Below are 14,233 nucleotides of genomic sequence, written 5' to 3'. Positions count from 1 at the left end.
AAGACCAATACTCAAAATGAGGCAGCATATTGCATTGCTATTGTTTTGACCGCCACTGTATGTCAAAATTAAAGCCATGGGCATTAAAACTATTGAAAGTAATTGTGAGTTCGGTGAGTAGAGTTTTTACTAGTCAATGCCCTCTAATAAATGGAAAATTGGTTTATGTGACGTCAATATCTTGAAATGGCTCAATATTGATAAATTTGAAAAACTTTATCAAGGGAAGAAAATCTAAGCTTAATACCTACATTCTCTGAAGAATTTTTTGTCACAAACTTAGTATAATTTCATATTCTCCACTTTCGAACAAAACAGTCTTTTCCTATATCTGCTAGAAAGTGCAAAAGGTCATAACAGCATTTGTTAGCAGCTTGCGGAAATCTAGCCTGACTCTACAGTAACTTGATGGGAATGAAGCTTGGTGAAATTCTGTAAAAAATTTTACAATACATACGGCGAGAACAAATTCGAAGAGAAAATTTCTGTTATTTTTGTTTTTGTTTGTATACATTGTCTACTCATAAATCAAACTCAATTTCGTGGCAAATTTCGCTAGTTAACAATGGAATGAGGAGCTAAGGAAAATCGCATTGCAGTGATTGCATTACATAAGTGTGGTAAAAGTGCAAGAGAGATTTACGAATGGCTGAAAAAACTTAATATTTCGAAAATGTTTGTTTACCAAACGTCTGAAGTAACAGACAGAAAAAGAAGTAGTTGTCCTCGCGTGGTTCGAACCAGTGCAGCCATAAAAGCTGTTCGAGAAAGAATTTGGCGATATCTCCTTAGAAAGCAGAAAATCCTGTCCAGGGAACCGAAAATATGTACAACATGAAAGCCTTTCATCGCTAAACTGGACGCATTTTGACAACGAGCTTGTAGAAAATTAGACTCGACAAATGCAAACAGCTTCTTCGGAGGCATGCGGTTAATAGCCTTGAAAATATTCTTTTCATAGATGAGAAAATATTTACTGTATATTACAAATTTATTATTTACTAATATTACAAAACGACAAAATCTATGCTAAACTTCTAGAGACGTAAAAAATGTTGTTCCAAGAGTTCAGCGTGGTCATCATCCAGCCTACGTAATGTTTTGATGGGGTAAAGGCGTTACATCTTTTCATTTCCGCGAAAAAGGACCAGTACCGGTACAAAAGTGTACCAGAGGATGTCTTAGAGTCGTGGTAAAGCATTTGAGCAATACTCTCTTCAATGGGGAGCGTTGGATCTTCCAGCAAGATTTCGCACCAGCCCATAAGGCAAAAATCACCCAGCAGTAGCTAAAAAACAATATTCCTGGGTTCATATCCGCAGAAGATTGGCCACCTGGAAGTCCAGATCTGAATCCATTGGACTACAGTTTGTGGTCGGAAATGAAGAACATAGCCTGTCGAAAACCTCAGAGAAATTTGAAGAGTCGCAATAATAGGTAATGCTCGGTTGTTGTTGTTGTAAGAGAGCGATTCCATACCAACCGGTTATCAATTTTATAATAAAAGCTTCGAGAAAAAAGTAGTTTGTATTTTATCTTATTTGAAAATAGAATTACTGTTCAAATTTTATTTTTTTCCAATTAAATATTGTAATAACGGTTAAAAGTTGATTTATTTTTTTCGGCAGAAAATAAAAGAACATGGCTAAATAACGAAACGTTTTTTTTTTTAATTTGGTACCACCAATCGATCCGTCTTGTTTTATAGATTTCAAAAATATATAAATTGTTGGTATTGAGTCATTCTGACTCAACGACGAACGGTACAAAATTAATAAAATATTATATAAATGCCTTATAATTGCCTTTTTATTTTTGAAAAAATGTGTTAAACAATGGATTCCTGGAATTTTCGTTCAACATTTTTGGGAAAAAATTGTGTTTTGTCATTTTGAATGGCAAAGCGCCTCAAATATTTCCATTAATAGCTGAAACCAATTTAAGTAGTCCCTGAAAGTTTCTTATAGCGATTCCCAGATAGCAATGATAGCTTTCCAATTGAGATAAGACAGAGTCCGAATTAACCCTTTGTAGCCCATAATAATAGAAATGTATTCCTAGATATTCCTATGAGAAAGGACTGGTTTTATTTTTTCCTATTATCGTTCACATTTTAGGGTTTGTGAAATTACTATGCCTTCGACATCAAAAACTGCTATGACGCATGGAAAGCCTTCAAATAATTATTTTGTGTATTGAGATTATTATTGAGAATCATTTTTGTTATTGTTTGAAAAAAAAACACTAAAATACGCTTGTTTTCCATTTTTTTTTAGTCGCATTTATTTCAAAGTACGTTCATTGGCTTTCAGAAGAGCAAATAATTATTTTGTTTATTGAGATTATTATTGAGAATCATTTTTGTTATTGTTTGAAAAAAAAAAAACACTAAAATACGCTTGTTTTCCATTTTTTTTTTTTTAGTCGCATTTATTTCAAAGTACGTTCATTGGCTTTCAGAAGAGCAAATAATTATTTTGTTTATTGAGACTATTATTGAGAATCATTTTTGTTATTGTTTGAAAAAAAAAACACTAAAATACGCTTGTTTTCCATTTTTTTTTAGTCGCATTTATTTCAAAGTACGTTCATTGGCTTTCAGAAGAGCAAATAATTATTTTGTTTATTGAGACTATTATTGAGAATCATTTTTGTTATTGTTTGAAAAAAAAAAAACACTAAAATACGCTTGTTTTCCATTTTTTTTTTTTAGTCGCATTTATTTCAAAGTACGTTCATTGGCTTTCAGAAGAGCAAATAATTATTTTGTTTATTGAGATTATTATTGAGAATCATTTTTGTTATTGTTTGAAAAAAAACACAAAAATACGCTTGTTTTCCATTTTTTTAGTCGCATTTATTTCAAAGTACGTTCATTGGCTTTCAGAAGATCAAATTTTTTTTCGGTCTCAAAATTGTTAAATATACTACCGAGAGTGTAAAATTGACTTCAGACAATAAGCAATGAATGCATTGATCGTTCAATAATTTAAATTTTCATTAAATTTGTTAAATATTTTTAAACATAATCTTCTTTTAGCCCTATAAACTTCCAGCTTTTTAAGCCCTCTATAAAGTAAGGTTTCAAAAGGTCCTCAAGATATATACGACGGCCTAATTTGAAGTGAGCCGTTGCCTAATTAGCCATTTTTTCAAGCTGAGAGATAAAAAAAGTCATAAGTGGAAACTTCACAGGTGTGCTTAACCACCACTCAGAACTCTTTTTTTTACGCTCTTCTAAATAAGCAAAAGATTCTTATTGCAATCTGCAATAAAAATAATACCATGTCATCGATATAAGTGAACTTTTGGCAGCTATATAGTAAGCCCCACCTCTTGGATTTTGTAAGGAATTATTGAGTGGTCCTCGTACTTTAAAATGCACTTCACGCATTCATAAATTGAAGTTGCATACAATGACATGTCAGATTTATAATGGATTCGTATTTTTCAACTACCTCATTACATCTGTTTACTTCATACTAATAATTTATTAAGCAATTGGGTATATCTCCGTATTGCACTCACCTCCACCTTCTGTAGCACCTTGTCCAGCCCAGTGATTGTTAAATCTTGTTCTTTCAATTCAGTTGCTTGCAACGTTTGCGGTGTTACGCGCACACCGGGAACAAATTTCAATGACATAACATCCGATAAACCATTTGGCAGTTGTGCCTGCAAATCAAGCAAAAAAAGATAGATTAACTCGTAAATAAATAGCATGTAGCACTTTGGCAGAGGAGTAAGAGCGATGAACAACAATGTAAAAACCGCACCTCCAAATCGAAGTGGACATCATTAGTCTTCACAATGCTAAGTACTTCATTGAAATTCGACGACAATTCAATCTGACACGCATAGCGTCCGGTGTCGGCCTCAAAAATGGGTGTTACCACATAATGTTCGAGCAGTTGTTGGCCCAAAGATTGCTTCGATGTTAGACGGCACGTGAATGGTTTCACTGTGGGTATGCGTTCAAGGGCACTTGAACATTTCGAAATATTTCTGGCAAACTAACGATGTGGCAAAACGACATAAAAATATAAAAAAGAAGATAAATAAATAAACGTGGGAAAATAAGAACGCGAGAATCAAGAAAAAGTTGTGATTGTTTTTTTATAAGAATTTAAATTGCACAAAAATGTTACAGCAAAAGTTACTTTCGTTACTTATCGAAAGTATACAAATGCGCTCATTGCGAATCAATGCGCTGAGTAGCTATGCGGTTAGACTGACAGGCAGGCAACCAAACTTGCAAAAATACTTATACATACATACAGGGTGTTAAAAAAAGTTAAAAAATATTTAAGAAGGTAATAGTATGGACCGAAAATGCATAAAGGCAGTAGTAAACAGTAACGGTTTTGGTTATTATTTTTTTAACTCCTTTACTTCTTAATATTTTTATTATTCCTTTTTTAATTGGATATTCTTATCATAGTCGGCTGAGGTCTTGTGAAATTATTTGTTTGGAATTCGAAGCAAATTATCTGTTGTCAACTCTGTACAGAGAGATTCTCATGGACCATCGAGAGTAATGGGCACACCCACCTTCTCAATTAGAATTTTAAGAGTTTTCCAAGTCTTTATCCACCATCTGTTGTTTTGTTAAACTTTCGTTATCTAAACTTTCTGCCGAACATCAGGGTTGATTTTTTGACAGCATTCCTTTGAATCAAAGATCTCAAATATGGTTCCAATAAGACTCCAGTACTCCAGCTCAATTTTCGATTGCCGGTGGAAAGCACTTACGCCAAACTTTTCCACGTGGACGGGTAGGAAGGGTGGTAAGATTGCATGATTTAAACCCTTTCGATTTCTTTTTTTTTTAGTTCTAGTTCAGATAGCATGTCAATCCTGGGATCGCGCTGTTTGTTAAGCACCAAAAATTCTGATATTATTTGCCAACAATCCCAAGACTTCCGGGACAACTTCACCCACGGTCTTAAGTGGCTCCAAAATTGCTTTAATTTTTAGCAATTTTTTTCTGGCGGAATCGCGCATTAACTTCACATACAAATTTTTAGCAATCGTTATATGAAAGAAATCACACAACACCGCCAACAAAAAGACATAAAAAATCAACGAGAATTTTGAGCCACATTAAGGGAGGAGCCTGGTTTATAAGGTAAAAAAAATCATTTTTTTTTCGTTTTAAGCGATTCCTAATATATTTCTGAATATTCACACAAAGTTACAGAGCCTAATTCTCAATATTTCCGTAGATACAAAGCCAAAGGTAGGCGAGCGTTAGGTAGTTACGCTCTGACCGGGCAGCTATAGTACAAACTTTATCTTCTTTTCTCGACTTTTCATTTTTATGATTTCTTTGAATTGGCGTACATGAATGAAAAAAAAAACTAATAAACCTTTTGAAATGAATCATAGCTTGTTCCCTTCAGTATTCAATATTAAATTATCTTCTATTTGAACTAACAAAATAGATAAAAAAAAATGTTTTCAAGATTTTTATACCAAGTTGAAGTGCATTTTTTTTAAAAGAAAGGCATTTTTTCCTTTAAAACCTCCAAAAAGTTGAAATATTGGAATTTCTCTCAGTTTTCTTAGTTCATCTAGAATAAAAAAAAACATGATAATTAGAAATCCATTTGAATTTTTTGCTTAAGATAATAATTACGAGCTGTATCTTGTACGCCAGTTGGAAACTCCAGCGCTCTACTAATTTCTATGTTAAACATTTTTTTCAACTTATTTTAACCAGTACAAAATTGTTTATACTTTTTAAATGTTCATTAAAAGATAGAAAAAAATTTTGCAGTGCTAAACTAATTTTTTTCTTAAAAAAAAAAATCGCAAAGAGATGCAATTTTTAGACCTCATAAACCAGGCTCCCCCCTTAAACTGACACAATATTATGCCAAAACCAAAGTTTCTTGCAAAAAATTTTAGATTCTGGTAAGGATTTGTTGAATTTTTCTGTAAAATGGTTTTGAATTATATCGTTTTTGTTGTAGTATGAGCTATATTAAAAAACAAACAAAGAAAATAGTCGAAACTGATATTATTTTTGTAAAAAGTTGCATCAACTTACTCAATTTCTTATTTTTACAGAAATTAATATGTATGAAAGCTTACTTATTCCTCGTAAATTGCACGAGATTAAAAAAATATATGAGCTTCTTTCTTTCAGTCACATCGAATTTTTGCTACTAATTAATAGTAAATAATATTAGTATACTAATTAAGAATTAGTAATAATCACGGAATTACAATAACGAGATCCCGAAAATCTCTGGACCGTAAATATCTAAACACTTAACGTATCTAACTTACACCAAACTTTTCCAAGTAAGAGTATGGGAAAAAAAGGGGCTAACCAGTATTAAGGCCTGTAAGATCGTTTGATTTAAACCCTTTCGTTTTTCGTTTTTTGTTTTTGTTTTGTTTTTTGAGTATATATCTGAAAAAAGTGGTCTATGTTATAACCCTGCACATAGTCTGGAAAAGCGTCAGCTATGAACTAAAATGTGACTACGAACTAAAAAATGCCTAGAAGTCCTGCGTTTTACAAAGAGTTCGAATATCCTTCAGAAAATGCTAGCAAATGGAAGGACACTTTTGAACATCTTTTGTAACTAGGTTTTTTGTTTTGGCTTGTTTGTTTTGATTGTTTATATATAATAAGTAAACGAGATTGGAAGTAAATGTTGCAGAAACGAATAACTTGTCATACTTGGTCCAAGCTATTACTTCCTTAAATATTGTATATCCATATTTAAAACCCTGTATATATTAAAGGTAAATACTTAAATATGTATGTATATACTTTTGTAGGGTGGTGGGAGCTATACTCACCAAGTTGGTAAACTTATCCACTTGTAAATGATTGCGCACAACCAAATGTCCTCGATACATTGAACCGCTAAATATATCGAAAGATTTCAATAATTGAATCTGTAAAGTATACAAACAAATGAAAAAGTTAACGTAAAAGTTGCAAAAGTGGCACAATCCTGCGCACGCAGACACACACACATATATAGACATCAAACTTATACACATATACAAATACAAAATTTCCAGTGAACGAAATATTTTAACTAAACATTTCATTGGCGGAGTGGACGGGCAGGCGCACAGGCGATTGGTCGATTGATCGGTAAAGTACGCCATAAACCAACTCAAATATAAATTTGCAAAGTGCATATTTTCTGCGCACTTTTTCAGATTTTTCTTTACTTCGTTTTATTTTTGATTTTTTATTTTTCCAAACTAGTAGATTTCTTTGAACTTTTCAAAGTGCTACTTACCACATCCGTATCACGAACTTCGACATCGTATTTTATGGCACTGCCACTTGCTTTATCGCCGTTGGTAACTACGATTTTTTCGCCCAATTTCAAGCGATTGCCCAGTACACGCGCAACTCCTAGAATGAGGATAAGAGCGAAAGAGTGTGTGTAAGTATGAGAAAAATAAGAATGACGAAAGATGGTAAAAAATTAAAGTTTGATTGCTATTATACTTCTTTGTTTGCTGTCTGTTTTAGTTGGTATTAAAGATTAAAAATATTGATGTAAGCAACTAAGGAAACAATGGGCAGTGACTGTAAAACAGTATTGATTTATTTTTAAATTGAATCCAAAATTAGTTTTTAGTCGTTTAAATTGACGTAGATAAATAAATTTATTGTAAGTCTGTGGCTACGATGGTCTTATATTTATTTAGAAAGTGTTTCGTAAGACAGTACCCATTTTCATTCATGATTTACAGTGAAAGCTTGGTGACATTCTGTTCAGCGGAAGCGAAGTTATTTCGCCTAAAGTGTCAGTATATTTGTGTCGTCGGTACAAAAATAAATTTTGAACAAAGAGCTAATATCAAATTTTGTTTAAAAATCAGTAAAATATTTACCGAAACATATGAATTGATGAACAAAGTTTATGGCGATGATTCTCTATCTCGTGCCAGAGCTTACAAGTGGTTTACACGTTTCAGAGATGGTTATGAGGACATAAATGACAATAAACGGCCCGTATGTTCCCAAAATCAGTAATCACTGAAAGCTCCATCGAAATTGTTCGTAAATTTATCAAAAATTAACCGAAATCATAGTTGAAAGTCATGGAATCGAAGTTGAATATCTTCAAGATATCGAATTATCGTATTTTAACTGATCACTTGAGCTTACGAAAGGTCTGTGCACAAGTTAACTGAGGACCAAAAATTGCTCAGAATTCAACATTCGAAAGACCTCATTCAAGAAGCGAGAAAATACGAGAATTTCCTCTACAACATTGTAACTGGTGATGAAACGTGGTGTTTCCAACATGAACCTAAAACCAAGCGTGAAAGTGCCGAATGGAAGGCCCCAGACAAGCCACCACCCAAAAAATCGTGTTTGGAGAAGTCATAAATCAATTCGATGCTCATTTGTTTTTACGATTCCAATTGTCCACATCGCATTCGACGAAATCGCCCTGAATACCGCGAAGGAGGAAGCTGACGCTTATTGCATAATAATGCACCATCTCACCGATTCACTCTTGTGACTGATTTTTGACTAGAAATTGCATTTTAGCCATCAATCACTCACCGTATTCATCTGATATGGCCCCCTGTGACTTCTACCTATTCGGAGAATTGGATTTGAGGCCATCCGAAAGGCTTGTCCTGAAGAACATTCCGATCAATGACCTGAAACATTCTTTCGAATAAATTTTAGATCGCGCAAAACACTATATCCGCCCCATGAAATATGAGATGCTTCTAGTTCTAGCGGAAATATAACCAGTAGATATATTCGCTTACAAGAACGTGGCAGGTAGTAAACTTGACCTCAAAAAAGTACGAAACTTTGTCTAGCTATGTAAAAAAGCACGGTTTTATGGTGGCAGATAATTTGATCGACCTATCAGAACAGTGATATTTATTTCTTTCTATTCAGGCATAAGAAATTTCATCGAATTACTTATTTGTAGTAAAAGAATTAAGGTGGATTTATTTAATTTTAAAAAGTCACTTCAGATATTAGATCCGCTATTTTGAATTTTAAATCTAATTTCAGGGGAGTAAGAATTTTCAAATGATTTCAATCAAAAAAACCATAGTAAGACCTCCCATGTGAACCGAACCATTTAAAAAATGTTAAATAAAAATAAAAAAAAAAATTATTTACCACTTAACTCTCGTTTGTGTGCCTATTTCGCCTCTATTACTATTCACCAAACTTAAAATACAAGATTCAAGATTTTGAGTGAAAATTCCTAAAGTGGGCCACCTAGAAATCCGTGCGTTTCGTTTATGTTGCGATTAGACTATTTCGGTAGATTTTCAACCTATACCAAAGAACTTTGATTAAAAACAAATTGTTGCTCCTAATATCAACAATCAAAGATTTTTGTTATTTTTTTTTCTAAAGCTACGATATATATATTTCATTTGGAAATTTCGGCCCAGTATCCATTCAGGTACAAAACGAAGTACCTCCTGTCTTCAAACAAACAGTCGGCGCACTCGCGTATCGGCACCCACGTCACTGTAGACAGTTATAATTTTGAGGTTGTAAAAGACTTCGTGTATTTAGGAACCAGCATTAACACCGATAATAATGTCAGCCTTGAAATCCAACGTAGAATCTCTCTTGCCAACAAGTGCTACTTTGGACTAAGTAGGCAATTGAGCAGTAAAGTCCTCTCTCGACGAACAAAACTAACACTCTACAAGACTCTCATCATGCCCGTCCTAACGTATGGCGCAGAAGCATGGACGATGACAACATCCGATGAAGCGACGCTTGGAGTGTTCGAGAGAAAGATTCTGCGTAAGATTTTTGGACCTTTGCACGTTGGCAACGGCGAATATCGCAGACGATGGAACGATGAGCTGTATGAGCTTTACGACGACATAGACATAGCGCAGCGAATAAAGATCCAGCGGCTTCGTTGGCTGGGTCATGTCGTCCGAATGGATACAAACGCTCCGGCTTTGAAAGTATTCGATGCGGTACCAGCTGGTGGTAGCAGAGGAAGAGGAAGGCCTCCTTTGCGTTGGAAAGATCAGGTGGAGAAGGACTTGGCTTCACTTGGTGTGTCCAATTGGCGCCGGTTAGCACGAGAAAGAAACGACTGGCGCGCTTTGTTAATCTCGGCCAAAATCGCGTAAGCGGTTATCGCGCCAATTAAGAAGAAGAATCCATTCAGAAAGGCTTGCAGTTTAATAAAAATATTTTTTTAAGATTTTTATATTGTATTTTATTATGGTTTGCAATTCATTTTCTTATAACAAATTATGAAAAATTTGTTCTCAATCAAATTTCACGATAAAAACATATGAATATGAAAATATTAATGTTAAAAATTCCGTTAATAAACAAAATACTTCAACTAATCAATATCACTTTTTATTTACGTTTTATTGTAAAACAAAATAAAAAACCTCACAAAACAAAAGCATCATTATTTATCAATTCTCAGGTTTGATTGCATGTCAAACTCTATAGAAAATGGCTTGCCGATCTCAAGCAAAAGCCAATAAAGAATTGCAAGCTTATGACATTAGTGAATCAATTTAGAGTAATTAGAAAATGGGATTATTCGAAAAATTTAGTCAAAATGATGAATAAAGTAATCCCAAAAATATAATTGGTTTTTTAAAATATTCCCAAAAAACCACTTTAAATAATAGCTTAAAAGTCTGCATATAACTGTTTGTCAACGGCATCAAAATGGTAAGATTTTTGGAGGTAGTTTTAAATCAGTCCAGCTCAAGTTAATTTTAATATTTTTCCCAAAAATTTTGGCGGAAGTCTTAAAAACTAATAAATTGTATAATTCCAATAGAAAAACAATCCACAATTTTTGTACTGGGAGTGTTGCACCATAATGTTTATATATGCATAAATACAAAACCTACAAGAGATCTACTAATGAATCTGACAGAATGTGACTTGCGTTGCAAAGGCAAAAAAAAAGTTTTAAGTAAAAAACCAGGCGAATCTATTAAAGGTGGTATCGGTAAATCAGCTGATTTGTTTGTTTTTTTTTCGTCCATGCGTCCATGCAACTGTTAGCACAAAATAAAACAAGGTGAAATTTATAAAAAACGTTGTTGTTGGTTGCTGTTGTAAAAAAAAAATATTAAGTCGAATTAAATTTGCTACTCTATTCCAACAGCTCAATTTGCCTTGCATCATGCCGCTAGCTACCCTACCTATTGCCAAAAAATAGTGACCTTGAACTTTTGCAATCAGCATTTTTTTGGCAAGCCAGTCATCAGCCACAATTGGCTACTTCAACAGTGGTTGAAACTAAAAGACCACTTTAAGAAGCAAATATATATTTGAAGCGGCAGGAATTCAAGCACCGCACATCATTGTGTGAATTCTCAATTTGCTTGAGAATAATGGCAATGGCCGTAGTGAGTTGGAAAATCAACTCCAAAGCCGTTCTTGCATATTGAATTGCCATGTGCGGTGTGTTGGTTTAATTTCAAATCTTCGCGAAAAGTCTATATTGTATTCTGTAATGTGTTTGAGGTGAAAAAATATATAATTAAATAAAAAAAATTGTAAAAATTTAAAATAATTGAAAATTTCAATCATTTGAATGCCTTTAAAAGGTAATCGCACACCAGTGTTGTTGTTGTTATTATAACCGAACTCTTATAAGCATTTGATTGCACATTTTCGATAGCCTTTTTACATAACTTCTTTTAGTGAAGGAAATATTCAGGCAAATCGCTACGGTTTTGCATAAGTTATTACATTTTTTTATTTAGCTTTTTTCCTTCCTTTGTATGCATTAGTGTGTCCGTTCGCAAACATTTTGTTAACCTTTTAACGCTCTAACTGTAAATTTGGTACTTCTTCGCTCGAAAGTGTCTACTTGGTGCATCGGTGCCATTAACTTTTTTTATTTCTATTTCTATTTTCTGTTTCTTTATGCTTGTTTTGTGTATACATGAAATTATTGGAGCAAATTTAATTCAATGAAATATTTCTACTTTGCCAGTAGTTTATCTCATTGCCATAGCTGTTGGCTATTTTTGTTCACTATCTACTCGGTAACAGCTCTTCGGTCGCCAGTTATCACAGCTTTGCCGCAAAAACCCCTTGCAAAATCCTTGTGCATTTGTGCGGAATCCACTTTGTGTGTTTAGTGATACTTTCGCTGACTTTATTGTATTTAGTTAGGTTGGCGGTGCTTTGTGGCTATCGTACGCTCTAATGGCTGCTGTACCGTTTCCGTTGTTGCACACTTCGGACTTGGGGCAGCTAATGAAGTTAGCGTATTGAGGGTTTTACCTGCCGCCTTCCCTCCTCCCTGCATAGCTACATACAATCTCACAATAAATTGCAATAAAATAGACAACAGACGATAGCTAGCTTAAGTGAAAGTAGTGTCCTTACGTATTGCACATACATAGGTTTACATTTGAGTGCAAGTGCACCTACAAAGTCACAGTTAATTTGCTCGAAGGTAAAAACGACTGTTTGTGAGAAATTTTACACACACTGTACCTATACGAACTACCAGTTACCACTACTATTATGTGGACCTATATGTAAAATATATATTATACATTAACGTGCATCATTCTCCAAACAAAACAAATCGGTACTATTTTTCCAACGGCATTATAAAATTTATTCTATTTTAACACTTCCGCCAACATTTTTTGGAAAAACATTAAGATTCACGTTAACTATCCCGATTTTTTTATTAATAAAATTCCTTAAAAAAAATTCTGTGTTCAAAAACAAACTTCAGATAATAAAAGAGTTTAAGCCTCAAAGGTCTGCAAAAAATGTACAAAAATTGTATAAACGTTAGTTTAGTTAGCCTCATTATTGTTAGGGGTTAAGACTATTTTTGACTTTTTTTGGAAGATAGGTTTAAGAAAAACTTAAATAAGTCAGAAAAAACTTGACTGATTTAGACTTGTTCGCTATTATTAGAAAGATATTTATATTTATTAGACGTTTTACTGTTTTGATTTAGGGAGTACTTCCAAATCGATCTAGCTTATATAAATCTTAAAGCGAAATCTTTTGGCGAAAGGCTTAAAATATAATAAAATTTGCAATTCCGATTAAAAACAGTACTGATTTTTTTTCTTTTTTGTATGAAGCGTTTTGCATCCTAATGAATAAAGTATATTTACTATATACAATAATCAATGTGTTATCCACTGCGCAGATTGGGATAAAAGCTTTTTAAACTGGGGAAGTATCCCCTAGTGAATGCCCTAAAAGCTTTTTTATTTCAAATAATTTATGTAATTTGACAAATTAAAATATTTAAAATAGAATTTTGGGTTAGCGATATTGACGGCATTTCGTGTATTTTATTTTGTAGAGCAATAAATAAATCTTCGAGATATCTCATTCTCCTACTCATCTCAACTCTTTCGGTAATTTATAATACCACAGTTGACTCAGAAATTTATAAAATTCTCAAGTCGCCGTCTAAGAGCATACTCCAATTGATCTCAAACCATTGACCGCGTCTTTCAAATTCGAATTTCTTATTTTTATTCACATTAAACACAAACATATGTATATTGCATGGATGTTAGTTATCTGTTTATAGCGATACGTAGAAAAGGATCTACCATATGCGTATTTTCCAAATAGCCACACCAATTGGAGAAGAAAAATAAAAATAAAATCTCGGGACCGTTTGTGGAATCGGGAGGCAGAGCCATGCTAACAAGCATGCAAGTTGGTCGTTCTTTCTATTTTTCTCCTTGATGAAATCTTAGCGGGAGCTAGTCACCTCATACGACAGCAGAGTACATCCCGTGTGTAAAGTATGTGCGACTTGATTCTCCATTTTCCCTCATTACCGGTCGGTCTATAATATTTCATTATAGCCTAAAATTACCACAAGATACATGGAGTAAACGGCATTTGAGAGCATGCAACTTCCCGAAACCATTATTTTACCTTTTGTTGTTTTGTCAGATAAAACATGGAGGACTACAAGTTAACTCAAGAAAGGAAGAGACATGCAGTTTCGTCACTATAAGTGCAAATCGCACCAATTTGGAAATCTCTAATTTTCTTAAGTGTACCCGTTTATTCGTTCATAAGGTTCGCCTTGAATTGGAAGCATCAGGTGACGATGCAGAATATATTGCAAATTGCAAAACACAAAAAAACATAAGCAACGTTCTAAGACTATCCGATCTGCAGAATTTATTCAAAAAGTGCAGGCGACCATTGACGAGGGCCCTTCAAGGTCAATGAAAGACCTTGCGAGGCAGCTTA

General features: G+C 33.7%; 1 protein-coding gene across 1 annotated transcript in view; it reads right to left on the bottom strand.

Annotated features, from left to right (window-relative positions):
* LOC129243736 (nuclear pore membrane glycoprotein 210) overlaps positions 1 to 14,233 on the bottom strand; it is a 128,548-nt gene that overhangs the window by 86,171 nt on the left and 28,144 nt on the right. The window contains exons 17-20 of the mRNA XM_054880994.1: positions 7,272 to 7,390; positions 6,817 to 6,915; positions 3,777 to 4,013; positions 3,529 to 3,675 (exon numbers count right to left, since the gene is read on the bottom strand). Of these exons, the coding sequence (XP_054736969.1) occupies positions 3,529 to 3,675; positions 3,777 to 4,013; positions 6,817 to 6,915; positions 7,272 to 7,390 (602 nt within the window). The remainder of the gene's footprint in view (positions 1 to 3,528; positions 3,676 to 3,776; positions 4,014 to 6,816; positions 6,916 to 7,271; positions 7,391 to 14,233) is intronic.

The sequence above is a fragment of the Anastrepha obliqua genome, chromosome 4 (genome assembly GCF_027943255.1).
Source record: "Anastrepha obliqua isolate idAnaObli1 chromosome 4, idAnaObli1_1.0, whole genome shotgun sequence".
In the NCBI taxonomy this organism is placed as follows: domain Eukaryota; kingdom Metazoa; phylum Arthropoda; class Insecta; order Diptera; family Tephritidae; genus Anastrepha; species Anastrepha obliqua.
The sequence above is the reverse complement of the archived record's forward strand: the minus strand, read 5'-3'. Positions and strand labels throughout refer to the sequence as shown.